Below are 24395 nucleotides of genomic sequence, written 5' to 3'. Positions count from 1 at the left end.
CCATCAACAAATAATGAGCGTTAAAACCACTAACTTACCTATGGCGTGCCTTTGTAAACACAGGTCTTAGATTAAATCAAGCTTTTTTTTTTATTTAACAGACAATGTTTAGAACATTTTGTAAACATTTTTTTTTTTTACCTTTTTATTTTATAGTGCAAAGAGACATCATACTATACCTTGATTTCTTCTACTTCATCTGGTACTATCTTATATGTAGATATAGTCCCACCCAACCTGCAACATATGAAAAAAATAATAGGAATTAATGCATATTAGATAAACAAATCTGGTCAGTCTAATTTTATTTAAGCAATTAAAGGGCAATTCTATAACTGGACACCATAATTTAGGTACCTACATGCAGTGCCTAGATTATGCTATAGTATACTAGTGTAAGTCAGTATCAACTTGCCTACATTTAGGTGCACCCACTTATACCATATCAATAGCAGGTGTAAACATTTTATTTATTTATTTGGATTTTGCTAACACCTTTTTCAGTAGTAGCTCAAGGTGAATTACATTCAGGTACGCTGCATATTTCTCTGTCCCAGGAGGGTTCACAATCTAAGTTTGTACCTGAGGCAATGGAGGGTTAAATGACTTACCCAAGATCACAAGGAGCATCAGTGGGATTTGAACCGGCCACCTCTGGATTTCAAGACCAGTGCTCTTAACCACTAGGTCACTCCTAAACGCACCTAAATGCCTATATATTATTACCTGACCGATAATCAGAAAATGTTCAAGTGGATAGATGAAAAAAATACGTTTTCAGTGCAATCAAACTTTTTGAAAGAAGCCTCAGGGCGGACACGAGGGAGAAGAGAGTTCCACAAAGAAAGCACCAGAAAGAAAAAGTCAGAGTGACAAGTAGATTCCCAGAAAGCAGTCTGAGGAGAAGGAAACGCCAAGCAATGGGAATCAAGGGAACGCAGAGATTTAGTGGAGGGGGGGGGGGGGGGGTAAGGTGTAAGGAGGGGCATTTTTGATATGACGTCTAAGTCTGACTTTGGACGTTTTGCAAAAAACGTCCAAAATCTGAACAGCAGAGAAGGTCATTTTCAAAAAAGAAAAAAGTCTATTTTTTGTTTTCAAAAAATATAAGGTTTTGTGATTTGGACATTTTATTTTTTAGTCCATTTTCAAAAAAAAGACAAAAAAACATCCAAGTGTAAAAAGCACAAAATCAAGCCATTGGGATGTAGGAAGTGCCAGCATTTTTAGTACACTGGTCCCGCTGACATCCCAGGAAAACAATAGGGCACACCCTAGAGGGCACTGCAGTGGACTTCATAATACGCTCCCAGGTACACATCTGACCATTGCTCCCTTACCTTGTCTGCTGAGCCCCCCCCCCCCCAAACCCACTACCCTCAACTGTACAGCATTACCATAGCCCTTACAGATGAAGTGGGCACCTATATGTGGGTACAGTGGGTTTCCAGTGAGTTGTGGAGGGCTCACAGTTTCCTCCAAAAGTGTAACAGGTACGGAGAGGTAGGCAGGGGAATTCAAGATGGCGGCTGTGTGAGAAGCACAGCTAGACGCGATCCACTCTTCTCCTTAAACGCCGAACAAGTTCGCTCCTTACCTGACCCTTGAGATGGGGAAAAGGAGAGGCAAAGTCAGGGAGATTCCCTCTCTCCCTGGCGGGTCAAGCCAACTTCGTCAGGCAAAAATGGAGGATTTTGGAATCGCGCCAGGTCCCGGACAAACTTCTACTCCTGGAGCTGAGGCTAACGTATTGACGTCGGCCGACAGTATAGACGGGGCTTCCCTTAGCCCCGTCGAACGTGCGGCTCCTCCACAACCGGGAAGTGGTTGTCTGCTGCTGAGTCCTGACGATCTGATCCGAAGTGGCTTACAGACCGAGCAGGGAGGGAGCCGGCGGCAGATTGAGGGAGAACAAAGTGCTGGCAGCCTGAAAGTATCAGAGGTGATTCCTGTTTCTATGCTGTCGTTACAGACCGTGAGTATTTTGGAAAATGCTGCCAAAGCACCCCTTCCCGATTTGAACCTGGAGAAAATGAAAAAACCAGCCGTAGTGACGCTTGAGTCACTATGGGACTTGACTTTCACTGCCCATACCTCTCTACAAGCCGCAATTAGTAAAAATGCTGAGACTATTAAAACTTTATCAGAAACTGCTCTATCCCAAATGCAATTGACTGAATTTCAAACTACCGCAGTAAAATCTCTTACGGAAAGAACTCAAAAAATGGAACTTGTGGGACAAACTTTGATAAAGGATAAGAATTTTACTCAAAGGCGGTTGGAATATCTTGAAAACCAGTCTAAGCGTTTAAATCTGAGACTAATAAATTTTCCAAGTTCACCATTGGTTACTCCGGTACAAATGGTTAAGAAATACCTTATCGAAATATTGGGTATGTCAGAAACCTCACTACCACCTATAACTAGAGCTTATTACTTGCAGATTGAATCAAAGTTTCCTCAAGGTGGAGAAGTGATGAATCTGACATCCTTTTTGGAGTCCTCTTTGGAGGTTATTACTAAAAGAGCAACTTTATTAGTCTCTTTCGCATTGGAAATGGATAGGGACGCAGTTTTGAGACTTTCTCTGAGACATTTAAATTCTATGTTCTTGGGATCAAAAATAAGGATATTCCCGGATCTATCAAGAGAGACTCAACAGAGGCGCAAGGCCTTTTTGACCCTGCGCCCTAGAACTGTGGCGATAGGAGCTAGTTTCCTATTGAAATTTCCCTGTGTGTGCAGAATTATATTTCAGTCTAAACAATTTCAGTTTTTTGACCCCAAGCAATTAGAGGAATTTTTGCTTAGTAGAGAGGAAGTTCAGGTGGTGGTATAGTCCCATATGTATACTGTTTAACAGCTTTGAGAGAAGTGTCCGGGACAAGTGCTTCATGGATAAAGACATTAATACGTTAACAATTTCCTTTAGATTCATTAAGTAATCTTACATCTTGTTTTGATTTTCTTAATATTGAGGTCGATAATTTGTTGAAATTTACTAGTTCTATTATATGTAAAAAATTTTATTTCTAATTTGTGTATTATCATTCATGAAGGTGAAATTATGTATGTTAAAAAAGCTTAATAAAAAGAGAATTAAAAAAAAAAGGTACGGAGAGGTAGAAGCCTGGGGTCCACCTGTCTGCCGTGCACTGCACCCACCACTAGACTACTCCAGGGACCTGCATGCTGTTCTAATGGACCCGAATTTAACATCTGAGGTTGGCACAGAGGCTGGCAAGTAATGTTTTTCATCACATTTTTGGGAGGTGGGAGGAGGTTAGTGACCACTGGGAGAATAATGGGAGGTCATCCATGATCCCTCCAGTGGTCATCTGGTTATTTAGGGCACCTTTTTGTGCCTTAAGCATCGCCATGCTGGGACAGACAAAGGGTCCATCGAGCCCAGCATCCTGTCACCAACAGCGGCCAAAAGAACAAGCAATTTGTCCAGCCCATCCTAGAAATACTGTATTATTCCCTCATCCATTCAATAACATTCTATGGCTTTTTCCTCCAGGAAGCCATCCAACCCTTTTTTGAAGTCTGCTAAGTTACTCGCCTTAACTACCTTTTCCGGCAACGAATTCCAGAATTTAACTACGTGTTGAGTGAAGAAATATTTCCTCCGATTTGTTTTAAATTTACCACACTGCAGCTTCATTGCATGCCCCCTTGTCCTAGTATTTTTGGAAAGCATAAACAGACGCTCCACATCGACCCGTTCCATTCCACTCATTATCTTATAGACCTCTATGATATCTGCCGTCAGCCGCCTTTTCTCCAAGCTGAAGAGCCCCAGCCTCTTCAGCCTATCCTGATAGGGAAGACGTCCCATCCCCTGTATCATCTTTGTCGCCCTTCTCTGCATCTTTTCCAATTCCACTATGTCTTTTTTTAGGTGCGGCGACCAGAATTGAACTCAATACTCGAGGTGCGGTCGCACCATGGAGCGATACAATGGCAGAATAATATCCTTATTTTTGTTTTCAATCCCTTTCCTAATGATACCTAACATTCTATTTGCTTTCCTAGCCGCAGCAGCACATTGAGCAGAAGTTTTCAACATATCATTAACGATGACACCTAGATCCCTTTCTCAGTCCGTGACTCCCAACACTGAACCTTGCATGACGCAATTATTCATTATAAAAACAGGTCTAGCTCAAAACATCTTAGTTTTAGTCTTGGACGGTTTTGTTTTCTTCCATTGTGGCTGAAAAACGTCTAAGTCTCAGGAACCCCAAGTCCTGCCCTGAATATGCCCCCTTGAGATTTGGACGCACTTCTGACAGATTTCAAAGAAAAACGTCTAAAAATAGGTTTAGAATTGGACGTTTTTGAGCCATTTTTAGATGTTTTTCTGTTTTGAAAACGAGCCCATTAGTCTGCCAATGTTAAAATCTTAAACCTAAGTCGATAAAAAATTGGAAGCCAGAGAAGTTGAGCAAGTAAAGGGGAAGCATGATCAAAGCATTTAGCATTAGTTACGATACATGCTGCCATGTTCTGGAGACTCTGAATGTGTTTAATTTGGGATTGGGGGAGTCCTACATAAATAACATTACAATAGTTGATATGCGAGGTAAGAAGGGTGTGAGCTAAAGTGTGGCGAGCCTTAGTATCAAGGTAAGAACATAAAGAATGAATTTTACTAAGAGTGTAAAAACCCTAATTTCATGAGGTTAGAAACGAGTGAATGAAAGGACAGATAAGAGACCAAGTTAACTCCAAGAGGTTGATGGCAAAATGTGAGATTAATCAGGTGGAGAGGGTTGGCAGGTGTGGAAAGATTCCCCGTTATTTAGAAGTCCACAGTTTTACTCAAGTACATCAATAGGAAGGACTTTATTGGAGTAAACCTTAACAACAAGCATTCGTTTTTGAACTGGAACTTCGTGAGTAGTCAGTGCAATTCACTGAGAACAGGGGAAACATAAATCATGATTTCTTTTTTTTATAGATGCTGATGAGTAGACCTGCTGTTTTATGAACTAATTACAGTCTTTGAAAATGCTTCATGGTACTTCTACATAAAGATTATTACGTAGTCTAACTTAAATGTTATGAGAGAATGTACTAGGGTAGCCAGATCCTTAGGGCTCCTTTTACTAAGTGGCAGTAAGCCCAACACGGGCTTACCGCTTGCTATACAGGAAGTACCACTGGGCTACCGTAGCAGCCTGGCAGTACTTCCCACCCCTAATGTGCCATTTCTGGCACTACAAAAGTTATTTATTTTTGTAGCACTGTAGTGTACCCAGCAGTAACCAGGCAGTGTCGAGTCCTGCTCGGTTACTCAATTGGTGGCGGTAAGGGCTTCCCCCCGAAATGGCTGTGCGGCAACTGCTTCACTTGCCATGCGGCCATTTCCTGCGGTAAAAGGTGGCCTCGGCGCACATGTAAAGCATGTGCTGACACCAGCACCAGTCCCCTTTTGCTGCAGCTTGGTAAAAGGGGCCCTTAGAATCTACAAAATTCTGAACTTGTCTCAAGAGACATAAATTAGAAAATTATACCCTCACCAAAGGCTTGGGGGTCCAAAAGGAAACACAGGTTGCAACTATCGCTCTAGGGCGCAAGATGACACCCTGTATATCAGGGAAGATAACTGATCCTTCTACTTAGAGAACCTCTGTCTTTGTTGGGTTTAACTTACGCCTATACCTCCCATTCTACCTAGATACCTCTGCCATGCATGAATTCAAGTGTGAAACAGCTTGGGTACCTATCCACTCCTGTCATTACTGATACTTACACAGATAAGTTATATTGAACTATTCAATACTAGGAATAACAGGGCTAAGATAGAAGTTAACTAGCAGTTTTGAGATGAGAGAGCCCTGAGGTATCCTACACTGGAGATCAACCTGTTTGGATTGCTCACTGTTCCAGGTTACTGCGTGTAATCTACCTTGTAGAAATGATTGCAATCCCACAGCCTAGCAAGCAGAACACATTCCTGTAATCAAGGCAGTAGCAGCATATGATTGAATGAACACATCCAAATCAAGGAAAACCAACATGGCATCCTGACCTGAATCACTAGCTATATGACTTCCTGTTTATTGGGTCTAGTAATGAGGTTTTGATTCCATAGCTTTTATGGAATCCCGTTCAATGAGGGTATATTGAATTATTTTAATTAAAGAAATCCAACAACTGCAAATAGTTGGGGTTTTTTTTAATGCATTTCCCAAGAAAGGAGGAGGAGTAGCCTAGTGGTTAGTGCAGTGGACCTTGATCCTGGGGAACTGAGTTCAATTCCCACTGCAGCTCCTTGTGACTCTGGGCAAGTCACTTAACCCTCCACTGCCCCTGGTACAAAATAAGTACCTGAATATATGTAAACTGTTTTGAATGTAGTTGCAAAACCTCAAAAAGGCGGTATATCAAGTCCCATTTCCCTTTCCCTTTTAATCTGATAAATTCAAGCCATATTTAGATCACAAAAATCCGGGCTTTCTCAGATAAGAGATGTGGAAATCCAGGGCAGATGTGGAGATTCACCATGACTGTTGATTTCAATGTTTTCGGTCTGCCATAGATTCCCATTGTGTTCTAAAAGTTGGTGAAAATAAATCAGATCTACATGGATTCTCTCTTTTTCCAAGTTCAGGAGTTTGAAACATTTGTGACTGCTGATTTTGTAAAGAAAAACTACATCTATAGGTCTTTTTCAAGAGAACATTACGTCTGCAAAGAATTCATTTATTTTGTCCAAGTCACCTTTAGAACAAAATTGTTTGGCACATAAATCCACCTATTTGTAAGGTTTTTGTGACCGTGCTCATCTCGTATTCCTTTTGTTTGGCATTATGAATATCTTTGAACAGATAAATAAGTGACCTACAAAGAACCTTTGAAACCTTCTTCCAACTCCATTTTCTCAGTTTTTACTAAGTTTGAATTAACTGATTGCTTTTCCTATACCACCTGTCAAACTGACCCCAGATGGCCCAATATTGTTGACATCTATGTTGTCGGGTGCCATTATCTTACACATACATTAATGTCTCTCAATTTGCCTTTCCAGAACACCTCTGAGGGATGTCCTTCTGCTTCCAGAACTCTGCAATTAAACCTCTAACTGCCACTATGCATTAAGAAATAAACAACTTAAATTAGGATCTGCTTCTCCTGGTGAGACTCCCATCAGCAATCTTTTTGGGCTCTATTCCACTTGGATCCCCGTCACCTTTTTTTTTTTTTTACTATCACCAGCATACCTTCCCATAGGTGCTGGACATTCCTTTTCCAGGGTCTGCTTAACCTCCTTTAATCTTTATTTATTTTTCTAGGTTATCGAGCTGAATCTTCAATTCCTCCCTAGCCTGTGCAAATTCCTCCCTGGCCTGTGCATGTTTTCCACCCATCTCTTGAAGCTGGGCCACACACACCCTCTGGCTTTTTTCCAAGGCTCTTTTCTACTCAACTACCTCTTGCTCCAAGGTTCTCTCGCTCTCACCCTAATTCGAGTTTTAAGTCGTTTAGGGCCCTCTTCGCCACTTCGGTCTGGACATATTTCTGAAGGAAAAGTCCATTGATCGTTATTAAATTTTGGGTTTTTTTGCCAGGTTCTTGGGGCCTGGATTGGCCGCTGTCAGAGACAGAGTGCTGGGCTTGATGGACCTTTGGTCTTTCCCAGCGTGGCGGTGCTTATGTGCTCTAAACTGGAGTTCCCGGTTTCTCTCCCCATGGGAAAGCTCACTCACTTTATTTTTCAGGGCCCGGCCCTGTACCTCCAAAATCTTATTGGCCTTTTCTAAGCTATCAGTGCACATTTTGGCCTGCTCTAGTCCTCCGTCTTTGAGATCTGCCCATTCCAATTTGTTTGACACTCCCTCATTTCGAGTGGTGCACTTACAGCAACATAGAAATGCAATTTTTTATATTATGGGACCTACTCTTTGGAACAAACTGTCAACATCTTTGAGAATGATTAGATCACTGAACCAACTTAAAAGAATGCTAAAAATGTACCATTTCCAGTGTGTTTTTACTGATGGTTGACATGCTGAATGAGACCTGATTATAACTTTTGGCTATTGATATGTAAGAACTATATAGGAGACGAGTTTTGTTATTAATTATTAATATGTTTAGTATGTTTTTATGTAAATTTCTATGCTATTATGTACACCGCATAGAATGGTAGATACTATGGTATAGAAGTTTTTGTAAATAAAGAAATGTTACTATGACTTTGGTGGTGTCTTCAAGAGGAAGGAGGGGTAGGATACTGAGGAATAGGGGATGGGTATAGGAAGAGGATCAGGGTAGGGATCCTAGGTGAGAGAGTTGCTGGAATGCCCTGATTTGCCTGTTACAGAAGTGAATGTGTCTAAGGATGGCCTTAGAGAGCTATTGGGAGAGCTGGTTGTGTGTTTGGGGGGGGAGGGTGGAGGAGACAGTGAGAAATATGGTAACCTGTGAAAGGTCAGGGATATGTAAGAATATACTGGAGGTGGTCAGGGAGGGAAGGTGGGATGCTGCAATAGGAAAAACAATGAATGGGAATCATTTGGTAAGGAGGGCAGACTGTTGTTGGGGGCACCTGGGCGATTAGAGAAATAAAAGGAGTTCATGGATTAATTAGAAGTAATGGGAAAGGGAAAATTCAATCTGACAATGGTATCAGATGCGCCAGGAGGAATTGTGGGCAAGGATGTTGGAGGTACTGGTGCAATATTGGCAGGGGCCCAGCAACTCGCGAAAAAGAAAGGAAACTTGAAGAGCCGAAAACACTACAAAAATTAGGGGGAAACAGAATAAAACAAAGAGGAAGGAAAAATAATCACGAAAGGGACAAAAATACCCACATGGGAAGGCACTGAGAATCAGAGAAAACATGCACCAGAGAAGAACACGATGACGCATCCTCCCTGCTCTGCAGCAAAACGAAGACTAGGGACCCGGCATGCACGGTGGAATGTTGCAGGAAAATTCTATATTAATCTTGCTAGTCAGCGTCTGTACCAGGCTCTGTCAGATGACGTCACCCAGCTGTCAGAATACAACTGGCCTGCTTGTCCGTGGAAAAAAAATCTTCCCTAAATTATCTGGATAACAGTACTGAATATCACCATTATCCAGATAACAACAGCAGTCACCGCCATACCTGGATACTCTCGGCATTGACATCTGGTGCTGAATATTACCTGGATACTCAGCATTGATATCTGGTGCCGAATATTTGGCTCTATATTTTATACAAGGACCACAGAATTTAAATACTGACTAGACTGATTATAAAGGGGAAAGTAAGATTCATACTGTGGTTATCCTAGAAGGATTGCTAAACAAGCCTGTAAGAGAGTGTTATAATTGTGATCTGTTGCTGCAGGATGCAAAAAGGAATGTGGATGAAACTTACATAACTCGTATATTGAGATATAATCAAGAAATGTTTGAGATTTGTGCACATTTGACAAACATATTGGCTTGTGTTGACAGTTCATCCAAATGCTGGTAAGAGATTAAGGTTAGCCTATTCATGTTGCAAGAACTTGAAAGAAGCTTAGTGATGGTGAAGCAGTTGACAACAGATTTATTCAGAATCCTGGTGTCAGTCATTTTAAATGTGGCTGCTGTGTAACCTGCAGAGTAACAGGGGGTTTAAAGAACTCACCAATCCAGTAGATGGATGCACATGTTGTTTGAAACATTTTTCTACCTATATAACAATGCATGCCATGTATGTAGCTAGATTTCCCAAAATACATCCTATTACAGGGCAACAATTAGTCCTTTAAAGATCAGAATTTTAGAGCACCTAAATCTAATTAGAATTTATTAAATAAGTACCCTTGGTTAACCATTTCATTTATAATCAGAACATTTCTCGATGTTACAATGTTTGTTATTGATCATATTCCTAAAGTTGCGACAGATGGAGACTGGATAATGATGCTTTTTGTCCTAAAAGTATGAACCAAATAAGTTCAATACTGTATGTCAGTTGACTAGTGGTGTTTCTTTTAGAGATAACTGTTGTTGTTTTTTTTTTTTTTTTAAGGAATGATGGCCTTGAATTGCTCCATGGGAGCAATTGGTAGTATTTTTGAAAAAGCTTCATCACCATGTTAGCAGATATCTGAGATACAGGCATACTATCATTGAGATTTGTGCATAAGAAACTGAATACAGACTAGTTAGATTTGTCAGTACTTTATTACGTTCTCTGTCCACAGAATAAAAGAGAAGTTTGAAAAACCTGTGCAGCTTTATGGGATACAATGGCCAACATCAGGTGATTTAACTAGTGATTGATTTCCAAAGCTGCCGGGTGACTGGGAAGATATGCATACACCCCAGATGGGATTGACCTTTGAAAAGGTAAGTGATCTGATGGAAGGAAGTAACCAAGTGATGAATGCTAGAGTTGTTTGAGTTTGAACTGTTAGGATTTTAAGACAAAAAGGATAAAGAACAGTATTATTAGGTTAATGAAAGAATTGCATTGAATATATAATTAAGGAGCTTTTTTTACATTATCATTAGAACATGTGGTCATCCTAAGTTAAAGAGGCCCCTCCCTTATACTGGAAATTACCATTTGACAATATTGTTCTGAGGTCTATTTCCCATATAGGATGGCTGAGAATACAAAACAAAGATTTAAAAACCTTTTGAAAAAACAGCAGCAGAATACTGTTGTTATATATAAGTGATTTTGGATGGCTCATATATTGTTGCTCTCAGAAGTGCATAAGACAGTTAATGATTACCGTTTGGTTCTGCCCAACCTCAAGAAGCCAGTTTAGAATCCACCCAACACTGCGCTTTCTTCTGTGCAGCCACTTCCCACTGGAATTCCATCCCTCATGATATCCTTGCAGAATTATCTTTTAAAAAATTTAAACCCGCTTTAAAGGCCTGGCTATTTCATCAGGCCTTTAATCTCCTGAATTAGCCGTTTGCTGCTTATCACTGCTGGTCCGGTCCAATCCAATCCATCATTTCTCTTCCTGGTTGTCAATTTGCCCTCCTCCCCCACTTGTCCTCTTGTATCCCCTACCACCCATAGAAACAGGAACCCGGCAAAGGGAAGGGCCCTAGAACAGGCCTGTAGGGATCACTGTTGGTGGCTCCATAGACAAAGTGTATGACTTGGTGGGGGAGGGGAGGATGCTGGAGGGACAGGAGAGAGGTTGCTAGAGCTGATGGGGAGAGAAGTGCTGGAGCTGATGGGAAGGGAGAGAGGTGCTGGACCTGAACGGGGTGGGCTGAAGCTGAAAGGAAGGAAGAGAGGGGTTGGAGCCATGGGAGGGAGGTGTGCTAGAAGAAAGGGAAGAGAGGCAGGTGCTGGAGCCATGGGAGGGGGGTGCTGGAGGAGCGGGAAGGGAGATAAGTGCTGGACCACAGGGTGGAGGGAAGGAGGATGGAGTGAAGGGACAGAGACACTGGACCAATGGGATTTGGAGGGAAGGGAGAGAGCTGCTAGATCATGGAAGGGAGGGAGAGAGGTGCTGGATGCAGGGGGGAGGGAGGGAGGGAAAGAGGTGCTGGATGGCAAGGGGGAGGGAGGGAGAGAGGTGCAATATGGCAGGGGGTGGGAGGAGAGAGGTGCTATATGGCAGGGGGAGGGAGGGAGAGAGGTGCTGGATGGCAGGGGAGGGAGGGAGAGGTGCTGGATGGCAGGGGGAGGAGGGAGAGAGGTGCTGGATGGCAGGGGAGAGAGGGAAAGAGCGGTGTTGGATGGCAGGGGGAGAGAGGGAAAGAGGTGTTGGATGGCAGGGGGAGAGAGGGAAAGAGGTGCTGGATGGCAGGGGAGGGAGGGGGGGGGAGAGAAGTGCTGGATGGCAGGGGGAGGGAAAGGTGCTGGATGGGAGGGGAGGGAGGGAGAGAGGTGCTGGATGGCATGGGGAGGGAGGGAGAGAGGTGCTGGATGGCAAAGGGAGAGAGGTGCTATATGGAAGGGTAAGGGAGGGAGGAGAGGTGCTGGATGGCAGGAGAGAGGGAGGGTGAGAGGTGCTGGAGGGGAGGGAAGAGAAAGGGGTGCTGGACTAATGGGGGGACTGGAGGTGCTGGATTGCAGGGGGAAGAGATGGAGGGAGGGAGGGAAAGAGATGCCGGATCACGGGGAGTAGGAGGGAGGGAAAGAGGTGCTGGATAGTGGGGGTGGGAGAGAGGGAGGGAGAGAGGTGCTGGATGGTGGGGAGTGGAAGGGAGGGAGTGAGGTGCTGGATCGCGGGGAGGGAGAAAGGTGTTTGATTGCGGGAGGGAGAGAGGGAGAAAGGTGTTGGATCGTGGGGAGGGAGGGAGGGAGAAAGGTGTTGGATCGCGGGGAGGAACGGAGGGAGAAAGGTGTTGGATCGTGGGGAGGGAGGGAGAAAGGTGTTGGATCGCGGGGAGGGAGGGAGAAAGGTGTTGGATCGCGGGGAGGGAGGGAGGGAGGGAGGGAGAAAGGTGTTGGATCGCGGGGAGGGAGGGAGGGAGGGAGGAAGGTGTTGGATCGCGGGGAGGGCGGGAGGAAGGGGAGAAAGGTGTTGGATCGCGGGGAGGGAGGGAGGAAGGGAGAAAGTTTGGATCGTGGGGAGGGAAGGGAGGGAGGGAGGGAGAAAGGTATGGATCGTGGGGAGAGAGGGAGAAAGGTGTTGGATCGCGGGAAGGGAGGAAGGGAGAAAGGTGGTTGGATCGCGGGGAGTGAGGGAGAAAGGTGTTTGGATCGCGGGGAGGGAGGGAGAAAGGTGTTGGATTGCGGGGGAGAGGTAGAGGGAAGGAGAAAGGTGTTGGATCGTAGAAGAGGGAGGGAGGGAAGGAGAAAGGTGTTGGATCATGGGGGAGGAGGGATGAAAAGGTTGTTGGATCGTGGGGGAGGGAGTGAGGGAGAAAGGTGCTGGATCGTGGAGAGGGAGGGAGGAAGAGATAAAGGTGTTGGATCGCAGGGCAGGGGAGCGAGAAAGGTATTGGATCGTGGGGAGGGGAGGGAGAAAGGTGTTGGATCGCGGGGAGGGGGGAGAAAGGTATTGGATTACAGGAGGGAGGGAGGGATGGAGAGAGGTGCTGGATCGTGTGGGGGAGAGAGACAAAGAGAGATGCTGGATCGAAGGGGAGGGAGAGAGATGCTGGATTGCAGGGGAGAGAGGGAGGTGCTGGGTCACAGGGAGAAGGGAAGGAGAGAGGGTGCTGGATCAAGAGTTGGAGGGAGGGAGGTGCTAGATCATGGGGGAGGGAGACAGGTGCTAGATCACAGGGGAAGAATGGAGAGAGGTGCTGGATCATGGGGGGGAGGGAGAAAAAGAGGTGCTGGATCATGGGAGGGAGGGAGAGGGATGGATGGAGAGAAGGGATGCTGGACCATGGGGGACTGGAGGGAGGTAGAGAGGCACTGGATCCTGGAAAGGTAGGGAGGACTGGAAGGAAGGGAGAGAGGAGCAGGACCAGTGGGGAGGACAGGAGTGAAGGGAGAGAGGCACTGTGGGAGGGCTGGAGGGAAGGAGGAGAGGCAATGGGCCCTGGAGGAGCTGGACAAAAAGTTGACAGGTGCTGTACCCTTGCGGGGATTCTGCAGGAAATTGAGAGAGGTGCTGGACCTGCAGGGGGGAGGGGAAAGAAGAATGCTGAACAAAGAGAATGAAGTAAAAGGGAGTGAAATACTGAATACACAGCACAGGGAGGGACAGAGACACATTGATGTAGGAGAGGAAGAGAGGGGAGATGCTGGACACAGGGAGGTGTATAGAAACAGAGGAAAGATAGTGGGCATGGAGGAGAGCAAAGGGACAGGAACACAAAGGGGAGGTGCTGCATGCAAATGGTATATGGACACAGAGGGAATATGCTAGATGGAGGAGAATAGGAACACAGAAGGAAGATACTGCATGGGGGGTATGGAGGGAATAGGGACACAGAGAATTGCTGCTGGACACAGAGGGAGAGAACAGGGACAGAGTAGTAATGATAAATGCAGGGAAATGGGCACGGGGAGATGCTGGACAGAGAAGTATAAGGACTCAAAGAAGGGAGATGCTGAACATGAGGAAAGACAGATACACAGATATGGAAGATGGATGGTGAGCATGGAGAAAGGAGAAAGAAGAAATATCAAATAGGAAGGAGACCCCAGTGAGTGAGTTAAGAGAAGACAGAAGGAAACTGAAACCAGAAGCTGCGATCAACATGATTTGAAAATAAAATGACCAGACAACAAAAGGTAGAAAAAAGATTTTGATTTTCTATTTTGAGATTAGAATATGTCAGATTTGAAATGTGAATCCTGTCAGAGCTCGTGTTAGACATGGCTGAGGCACAGGGCAGAAACTAGGAGGGACCCCAAAGCCCACTATCAGGCCTAGCCTTCTTCAGCTTCTAGCAGGCTTAGAGCTCTCTCTGGCCAGGGGGCAGTTGCCCTAGTTGCACTTCCCTAATTGCTATCCTAGCACGTGTCATCTTATATTTTGCACAGTATAGGAGGAAATGCATCTCTTTCTATTTGGTGTTCTATTACATGCAAGGTGTGGCTTCTTGGGATATTGGTTTAATTTATATTTATCATTTTGGTCAGCTATTATGTATTTGGCATTTGTGTTCTGTTAGCACAAATTTTCTACGTAGCATTCTGTAGTAATTTGTCTTGTTCAATTTTCCCAATAGTGAAAGATTATATTTGTGAGGGGGGAGGGGAGTCAGGCGTTTTGTGGATCTTTGTTGTCACAACTGTGAGGAATGATCCAGAGTAGTGAGCCCTTGGGCCGCTGCTGAGGACTGGCAGCAGCAGGTGAACCACCCCAAACAGGAAGTGAGGCTAAACACAGACAGGCTGGTATAAGGATTCAGGACTCTCAAACAGGCTTGGCTGGAGCCGGATACTGAAATGAACTTGGCTTTGCTGGAACCGGATGCTGGAAGGGACTTGGCTTGGCTGGAACCGGATGCTGGAACGGCCTTGGCTTGAGTCAGCTTGAAGCAGATGCAGGAACGGACTTGGCTTGGCTGCAACCGGATACTGGAACGGACTTGGTTTGGCTGGAACCGGATGCTGGAATGGCTTGGCTGGAACCGGATGCTGAAACTGACGTGGCTTGGCTGGAACCGGAGCTGGAAAGGACTTGGTGGCTGGAAGCAGATGCAGGAACGGACTTGGCTTGGCTGGAACCGGATGCTGGAACGGACGGCTTGGCTGGAAGAAGATGCAGGAACGGACTTGGCTTGGCTGGAAGCAGTAACGGACTTGGCTTGGCTGGAACCAGATGCTGGAAAGGACTTGGCTGGAACCGGATACTGGAACGGACTTGGCTTGGGTGGAACCGGATGCTGGAACGGACTTGGCTTGGCTGGAACCGGATTCTGGAACGGACTTGGCTTCGTTGGAACCAGATGCTGGAACGGACTTGGTTTAGCCTGGCTGGAACCAGATGCTGGAATGGACTTGGCTTGGCTGGAACCGGATTCAGGATACTGGAACAGGCTAGGCTGGAATGAAAGCTGAAAGCAAACAGGGCAGACACAAGCAGGATGGGAACTGAAACTGAAGACAAACAGGGCAGGCACAAGCAGAAAGGGAACTGAAGCTGAAGACAAACAGGGCAGGCACAAGCAGAAAGGGAACTGAAGCTGAAGACAAACAGGGCAAGAACTAGCAGGGCAGGAACTGCAACAAGCACACACCGATGAAAACTCATCTGAAGACCTCTGTTACAAAGGCAAGCCTGAAAGTTCCCAGGTGCTTAATAAAGGCAATTACAAATGAGGTCACAGGTAAGAGTGAGGCTTGACAGCAGAAGCGCCTGAGCACGGCTTGATTGCAAGAGCACCAAAGTGAGGCTTGGCTGCAGGAACCCCAAAGCAAGTCTGGAATGCTGGAAGATCAGAATAGGACGGGAATGAACTCTGGAACATATTTGGGAAACAGGAAGAAGACAGTCCACAGCAGCCATAGGGCCTGGTCACTCAGAAGCGAGGTGAGTGTAGGCATGGAATACAATCACAATCATGACAATTGTTTTGTATGGTTTGTGATTTATAAAACGACAGTTGTACAGAATATTATTTCTTTTTATACTTTAATAAAATGATTTAAACATAAAATTGAAACTGTTCGAAGTTTGGGCAGATGGCATCAGACAGAGCTTGCAGGGAGGGGGTAAGGATGAAAACACAGCTTGCAGAGACGGGATGGGGACAAACTTTGTTCCCATGTCATTCCCTACAACAGACAAAAAGAAGTAGGTTCTAGTGTTATCACTATTTATGCTTATTGTAAGAGAAAGTATTATGGCATGTAGAGCTGAATAGGGGATGTGGAAATGAGGCAGCACATTAAGCCATGGTTACATCCCAAGGAATTAAGTGTCAAAAATTTCAAAATTAAGCATTATTTCCTGGAGTGTATTTAATGGCGTTTGGTATGCAGAGCAGTCCAACATGTCTTTTTCTTCCTCTGACACCTCCCCCCCAAAACTACTACTACTACTATTTAGCATTTCTATAGCGCTACAAGGCGTACGCAGCGCTGCTCAAAGAGCACCCTTGCATCTCAAACCTCCCTCCATATGAAAAATATAGTGGCCAAAGTGGCCCCCTTGCACTTCCCATGCCCCACTCAAAATATCCATGGTCATCCAAGGGGTCCCCTTGCACATCTCTCTCCATCCCCATTCATGGTGGTCCTCCTTCTCCCCTTCCCCCTCCAAAAAAATCTATGGTGGCCCAGTGGTCCACTACAACAAAAAAAAAAAAATGCCCTGGTGGCCCAAATGGGCCTCCTTGAACCTCCACCTGACTAACCCCCCCCCCCACACACAGAACAAACATGGTAGCTTAAGTACTAACCACTCTTGATCCCACCCCTGGATGCCCCCCCCAACACACACACATACTGAAGGCAGGAGTTATGCCCAACCAATCTTGGCTCTAGCAAACCCTCCAACCACCTCTAAATGCAGAAGCAATATCCAATTGCTCCTGCCTCTAGTACTGCCATCTTTCAAAATTACAGCACCAAAACCCTACCTGTCAATTTCATAAATAAGACAGATGCTATACCACAGAGGCCTAAGGTCTAGAGAATGGAGATGCTGGACATGGGAGAAAAGAGGTGTCTGTGAATGCAAGTCTGCACTCAGTGAGTACAAGGGTGTGTGGCTGTGTGAGTGACAGGTGAACCAGCTGCAACCTCCTGTGTTCCATGAAGAAGATCCTCTCTCTGCTGTGTTGAACTGAATGCCCAATACTCTAGAGTCTGTGATGGAGTTAGTGTCCTCTTCTCAAAATTGATCACCCAACCCAATGACTGCAGAAGATGGACAACTTTGTTCTTCGTCACCACACTGTCCAAACAGGAAGATGTATAAATAAGACATAGTCAACATATAAGTGAACTGATTCCCTGGCGCAGAACGAAGGATGCCACCGCCACCACCACCACCATAACCTTGGTACTCATTCTAGGTGCCCTGGCAAGACCGAAGGGCAAAGCTCTGAACAGAAACTGACGGCCCAGCACTGCAAAACATAGAAACCTTTGATGCAGCGGCCATATGGGTATATGCAGGTACGCCTCCTTGAGATCGAGGGTGGTGAGAAATTCTCCCGCTTGAACCAAGGTAATGACTGCTCTTAGTGTTTCCATACATAAGAAGTGGAGAGGTATAGCGACACAGGGGAGATGCTGAACATGAAAGGATATGGACAGAGAGGAGAGGTGTTGGATATGATGGGAGGATATGGAGAAAGGGAGAGAGATAGGGAATTCCAGGGACACAGAAAGGGAGATACTGAACATGAGGAAAAGCTAGGGACACAATAGTAATGCTGGAGACAGGGAGGAGGTGCAGGACAAAAGGTAAGGGATATGAATACAGAGAGAGAATGCTGGACAGGGAAGATAGAGTAACGGATGTGAGGTGTTGGATATGGGGGGATAGGGACACAGAGGGGCAATGCTGGACATGAGAGGAGAACAAGGACACAGAGGGATTATGCTGAACATGAGGGGAGATGGGTGCATAGGGGGAACAATGCTGGATATGGGGAGTAGGGGCATATTAATATTATTATTATTAAAATGGACTTGGGGAAAATCCATTTCTAGGATAAGCAGCATAAAATATATTGTACTGTTTTGGGATCTTGCCAGGTACTTGTAACCTGGATTGGCCACTGTTGGAAACAGGATGCTGGGCTTGATGGACCTTCAGTCTGTCCTAGTATGGCAATACTTATGTACTTATGACACTCAGTGGCAATGGATTAGACATTTGAGATCCATGACCAGATGAAAGGTGCCTTCCTTCTTTGGGACAATGAAGTAGACCAAGTATCTGCCTTGTCCCAGTTTAGCCTGGGGAATTGGAATAAGGGCCCGAAGAGCCAGCAAGGAATCTATGGTGGCCTGAACCTCAACCGCCTTGGTTCCCTTTCAATTAGGAGACTGCAAGAAGAGAGGAGTGACAGGGCAGAAGAACTCCAACTTGTAACCTTCTGTAAGAATATCCAGAACTCACTGGTATGACTTGATTTCAGCCCACTCCTTCCAAAACTCCTGAATATGTCCTCCTACTGGAGGAAAAGAAGAAAGGATCAGTTTCACATCACTGCAAAGCTCGGGGTCATTGGGCACTCTAGCTGACTGAGAGGAGGATTTCCTGTCTGCATGAAAGGAAGATTGGCGTCCCTGAAAGAGGGACTTCTGACCCTACTGCTGACAACCAGGTCGGTACCACTTGCTGTCTCAAAATCAAGAGCCCCCTGAAGATAGATGACCAGAGGCTTTTGGCTTATCCTCCGGCAAACACTGTGGCTTAGTTTCCCCCAGCTCCTTCACCAAGTTACTGAAATGATCTCCACATAGCCACTTGCCCTAAAGGGCAGTTTAAATAGATGTGAATTTGACACTGCATTCGCTGCCCAATGCCGCCACTAGAGTTGTCAACATGCTGTGACAGCCAAAGACATACTGTGGGCTGTAACCCATAACATCATAAATAGCATTTGCCAAGTAGGCCAACCCCGCTTCCAGCGGGGTGTTATGGCGCCTGTCTTGTGTTGCAGACTGCTGATACCACTTCAAGTATCTCTTGCAATGAACAAACCACACAGTCGCTTGAAGGCCCAGAGGTCACTTCAAAGGCTTGTTTCAGCGAGCCTTCTAGCTTTCCATCCTGTAGTTCTTTTAGGGCAATGCCCTCTTCCACCAGCAAGGTGATCTTCTTAGTCACCACCATAACAAGGGAGGCCACCCTGGGAAACTGCAATTTATCTTTCTCCTCTCAAACCAATGGGTAGAGGCGCGTCATGGCTATTCCCACTCTCAGCCCCGTATCAGGTGAGACCCATTCTGCTGTAATCAGGTCCTGAACATCTGGATACATCAGGAAGGCCTTAGGACCATCTCTGAGCCTCCTCATTAGCGGTGAAGATGGCACTCCTGACACCGAAGCAGAAGGCTCCTCAATGAAAAGCACCACCAGTGTCTCAGAAATAAGAGCATTGGGTTCCTCTGTATGAAACAATACATTCAGATCAACCCCCTCCTCAAGAGGGAGCTCTTCCTCCTTTAACGGCTCCTTCAACAATGGCTCCTCTGAACAGACTAAGGCCACATCAGATAAGGAGGGAGAAGCACAGATAGCCTCATCTTCTCACTCCAGGAGGTCTAAATGAGATCTCTTAGGAGCAGGAGGGGCAGCGGGCTGTCCATCCACCTGCTGGAGATAGAAAATACTAAGCAGCTGGACTGGATGCCAAGAGAGATATATCTCAGCTCAATTTTCAGTTCTCTATCTCCGCCTGCCGGTTGATGGACATAACTATCTCAAAGGTTCTAGAATACTGGGAAGCTACATAATGGAAGAGAGAATTTTATCATCCCCTTGATTCTATAAAGCTTGCCAAAAATTGCACACACAATTTAATTGAATAATAAGCCAATTAGTGCCAATAACTGGCTTTTTAATAAGCAATTATTGTCACTGGATTCAATTGGGACCAATGGGCGTAAAATTAAGCATGGGTTCCACGTCTCCCCATATGTATTATTGCATAGCACTGCTTATACCACTAAAGAATCTAATCTAATCACAAACTTGTTTACCGCACAAATTCCAACTGGTGGTTCTAGGCAGCGTGTAACATAACAGACCCAAAAAACAGCATATGGGGAGTTATATCAATCACAATACATTAGCTAAAGAACAATAAAATTAATAGAATTGCTTCAATTTAACAAAATAAAACTCTCAGGCCTTATCAAATCAAGAAGTTTTCTTCGAACCTGAAGACAACTAGATTCAGTTCTGATACAGTGTGGTAAAATTATTCCATATAGCGATAGAATGGAACGAAAACATTAGACGTAAATGATATGGTTTAAAAGAAGGAGCCAAAGAGCAGTAGTAATAGTAGTTGTAGTAGTAGTGTAATTCAACAGCCCTGAAAGCATCTTAATCACTCTAAAACCTACTAAAGACATTACTTTCAAACAACTATATTTTGGTTTGCTTTTAACTAATTTTAACTCTTCTTCAAAAGCTCAGCAGTTTTGTTGCTAAGCTTTCTTCTCAAATCACAGAAATTGGTTATGTCATTCTACCATATACAGTTGTTTATTTCATGATCACAAGGCAGCACACAATTGATTCATCTGCTAAGCTTTAATAAGTGAATCATACTGAATACAATAGAGGAGTTCTAAAAATAACAAGGCTAGGCTTTTACCATTTGCAGAAAGTTCTCAGATGCCAGTTTAATTAACATTAATCTTTGTGCAGGCAAATCATGCTGTCTAAATGATACCAAGATTTTCATTGCTATTGGAAAAGCTTCTTCTCATTAAATATCCTCATGAGAATGTTCTTCCTCATTAACATGGTCATGCTTTCCAGATCTCCCTTCAACAGATTTTTGATATTTAACACAAACTGAATGTCACGTTTGTGAGCCCTTGTGCCCAGACGGAGCACAGTGATGAGGTCTTAGCCTGTGCCCTGTCGGGCAGCCGAGCAACCCCGAGGCTTCACTTGGGAGGACCACTGTTCCCTGAGGGTTGAGCCCCCAGGTGCAGGTGGCCCGCAGGACTTCCAGATATGTAGGGGTCAGACGGCCGCAGACAATAGGCAAGGGAAGGCTGGACTCAGACAGAAGCTAGAGTTAGATCCAGAACCAGCAATAGAGAATCAAGATCAAGTAGTAGTCCGATCAAGCAGCAAGTGGAGGGTAATCAGGAACAAGCAAAGGGTCCGATCGGGTCTGGCAGAGAGTAGTCAGGATACCAAGAGAGGTCAGGTCTGGCAGCAAGCAGAGAGCTGTCAGGATACCAGCAGAGGTCAGATCAGGCGGCAAGCAGAGAGTAGTCAGGATATCAGCAGAGGTCAGGTCAGGCAGCAAGCAGAGAGTAGTCGGGTTCCAAGCAGAGGTCAGGTCAGGCAGCAGGCAGAGAGTAGTTGGGTTCCAAGCAGAGGTCAGGTCAGGCAGCAGGCAGAGAGTAGTTGGGTTCCAAGCAGAGGTCAGGTCAGGCAGCAGGCAGAGAGTAGTTGGGTTCCAAGCAGAGGTCAGGTCAGGCAGCAGGCAGAGAGTAGTTGGGTTCCAAGCGGAGGTCAGGTCAGGCAGCAGGCAGAGAGTAGTTGGGTTCCAAGCAGAGGTCAGGTCAGGCAGCAGGCAGAGAGTAGTTGGGTTCCAAGCAGAGGTCAGGTCAGGCAGCAGGCAGAGAGTAGTCGGGTTCCAAGCAGAGATCAGATCAGGCAGCAGGCAGAGAGTAGTCGGGTTCCAAGCAGAGATCAGATCAGGTCAGGCAGCAAGCAGTAGCAGACAAAGTCACTCAGACGCACAGGCAGATCTACAAAAGTAGAAGCCGAAGCAAAGTCTGTAGGGAGGTGCTGCCCTTAAATAGCTCCACCATTAGGGAGACCACAGTCAGCTGGCAAGAGGCAGGGAGACAGGAATCACCCGGTAGAGAAGGCACAGACAGGTTGGCTTGCAGGGGGAGGCGGTCCAGGCCAGAGTGGCCAATTCGGGCATCAGAGGCGTGGCTACAGTTCCCGGGCCCCGCACCCAGAAGAGAAGGGCTTCCCCAGGAACGCCGGCACGGACAAGATGGCCGGCGTTCCGGATGGCAGCGAGAGCAGGGCGCCGATCCTACCCCAACGGCCGAAGGAGCCAGCGGAACGGGGAGAGGGATGTGGGCGCGTCGGCCTAGCAAGTATGGCCGATGCTTGTCTTCACTAAGGCAGAGCCGGGGAGCGGATCGACCGGGAGGAGCGCCGAAAGGGTGAGGGACGCGACACTGAAAATGTAGTGATAGCCAATCTTGATTCTAGCATAGCAGGCTTTAACAAATTTTCTTTGAATCTAGGAAACAGTGGATGAGGGAGGGGGACCCCAGAGGTATGCCTCAGCTTAACATGACCCTTTCATAGTACCCAAAGAAGCACTCCACCTCCAACAGCTGCACCTGGAAAGATTACCTCTTTACATCATCTGTCACCAGAGTCCTGGCCCACATCAGTCTCTCTCTGTCTAGATTTGCACAGGGACAGAAATCTAACTCATCCCCGCCCATCCCTGTGGAAATATAACCCGTCCCTGCCCATCCACATGGGGAATCTAACCCATCCCCAATCTAACCCGTCCCAGCCGCAAGTAAGCTCCTCCCACCCAGCCCTTGCCGTGCTGCAGTCACCTTGACCCCCCTCCCAAGAAAGCCAGATTCTACAAGTAGTAAAAATTCTAGTAAAAGTAACATAAATCATTTTCCTCTGTACTCTGTTAAAACAGCAGATCTGCAGATTAGCAGGACCCAAAGCAGTCTAAAACAAGTCACAGTTTATACTTAATTGTTCAATCGCCCTTAGGATTCACCTTTGGGTTTAAAAAGCAAAACCATGAGAACGAAAGGGCTGGATAAACGAATTAAAGCAAAGTTTAAAGCAAATGCCCTTAATATGTAGTAGCAATAATGAAACAATGATGGAATATTCACATAGCAAGCAGCCTGAGGCAACAGATTTATTTCCCACTGAACATAATTAAATTTATATGAACTTTGCAGCTAATAGTGTGCTGAACTGAACAATGTTGGCACATTTCGACTGATGCTGGCCAGAACTTCTGCATGAAGGAAGCCCTTCCCTCATTATTCAATAACTCTCTGTGAAACAGTAACAACAAAAAAAGGCAAGTACATTTTTATAATATACCACTGCAATCCACAGAACAAAAGAATCAAATTCCCACATACCATCTCTTTCTTTTAATGTAGGCACAGGAAAGATTTTAAATGCTCCTAGGTTTGAACCTAATTCATGTTTAATGTGGGATATAAATGTAATAAATCAAACATATAAACGGCGAGTGACCGTACTCACTCGCAAATGCGCAGTACAGACTTCCCTCTCTGTCCCGCCCCCACATCAATACGTGATGATGGGGGGCGGGACAGAGAGGGAAACTGCGTGAAAGGGAGGGAACCGCCGAGGTCGCCAGAGATCCCCCTCCCCCCGAGGTCGCCGCCACTGGCACCCCCCCCCCACCCGGAGTCGCCGCTGCCGCCACCCCTCCACCCGGCCCGTCTCTTCGCTATTCAACTTACATCTCCGCAGCAGGCAGATCAGCTGAGCTGCCGTTGGCCTTCCTTCCCTGCCTGTGTCCCGCCCTCGTCGACATTACGTCATACGAGGGCGGGACACAGGCAGAGAAGGAAGGCCGACAGGAGCTCAGCTGATCTGCCTGGTGCGGAGGTGTAAGTTGAATAGCGAAGAGACGGGACGGGTGGAGGGGTGGTGGCGGCGGCGACTCGGGGGGGGGTACTGGCAGCGGCGACCTCGGGGGGGGGGGGGGCAGCGGCGACCCAGTAGCCCATTTTAACGGGCTCAATGGCTAGTAAGTAAATAAATAGATAGAAACTCTGAATGCTGAGCACCTGATTCTGATAATATGACATCTGTTTTAGTGACCCATTACCAGGAGAAAAAAAATCTCTGCACGAATATAACAGTGCTAGGGTGTCCCTTTAACCAGCTCCTCCAAATGACACACAGATTTCAACTTATAAACAAATTACTACTCTACCTATGAAAAATAATTCTGTTATTATACTTCATCTGTGTACATCTGTATGCTGCACAAGTCAGTATGTTTGAAAATATAAGTGATTTTAAATAAAATGCTACCAACAACAGAGATTGACAATGTGGATGCAGCAGCTCATAGGCTTGTTTGCCTTGTTTTGACTGTATGGTGATGATGGCTATCCGTTTTCGCATCCTGTTCAAACTTCTTTTACTAACCTATAAATGTACTCACTCTGGTGCTCCCCAGTATCTCGCCACACTCGTCCTTCCCTACACCCCTTCCTGTGCACTCCGCTCTATGGATAAATCCCTCTTATCTGTTCCCTTCTCCACTACTGCCAACTCCAGACTTCACGCCTTCTGTCTCGCTGCACCCTACGC

General features: G+C 45.8%; 1 protein-coding gene across 6 annotated transcripts in view; it reads right to left on the bottom strand.

Moving 5' to 3' along the window:
* The window catches only part of GPHN (gephyrin), a 907672-nt gene that overhangs the window by 578819 nt on the left and 304458 nt on the right, over window positions 1–24395 (bottom strand). For all 6 annotated transcript variants that reach the window (XM_030213888.1, XM_030213889.1, XM_030213891.1 and 3 more), the window contains exon 3: window positions 180–237. In XM_030213888.1, the coding sequence (XP_030069748.1) occupies window positions 180–237 (58 nt within the window). The remainder of the gene's footprint in view (window positions 1–179; window positions 238–24395) is intronic.

Source organism: Microcaecilia unicolor, chromosome 9 (assembly GCF_901765095.1).
Source record: "Microcaecilia unicolor chromosome 9, aMicUni1.1, whole genome shotgun sequence".
Taxonomy (NCBI): Eukaryota; Metazoa; Chordata; class Amphibia; order Gymnophiona; family Siphonopidae; genus Microcaecilia; species Microcaecilia unicolor.
Note: the sequence above shows the minus strand (reverse complement) of the source record. Positions and strands in the feature narration are given on the sequence as shown.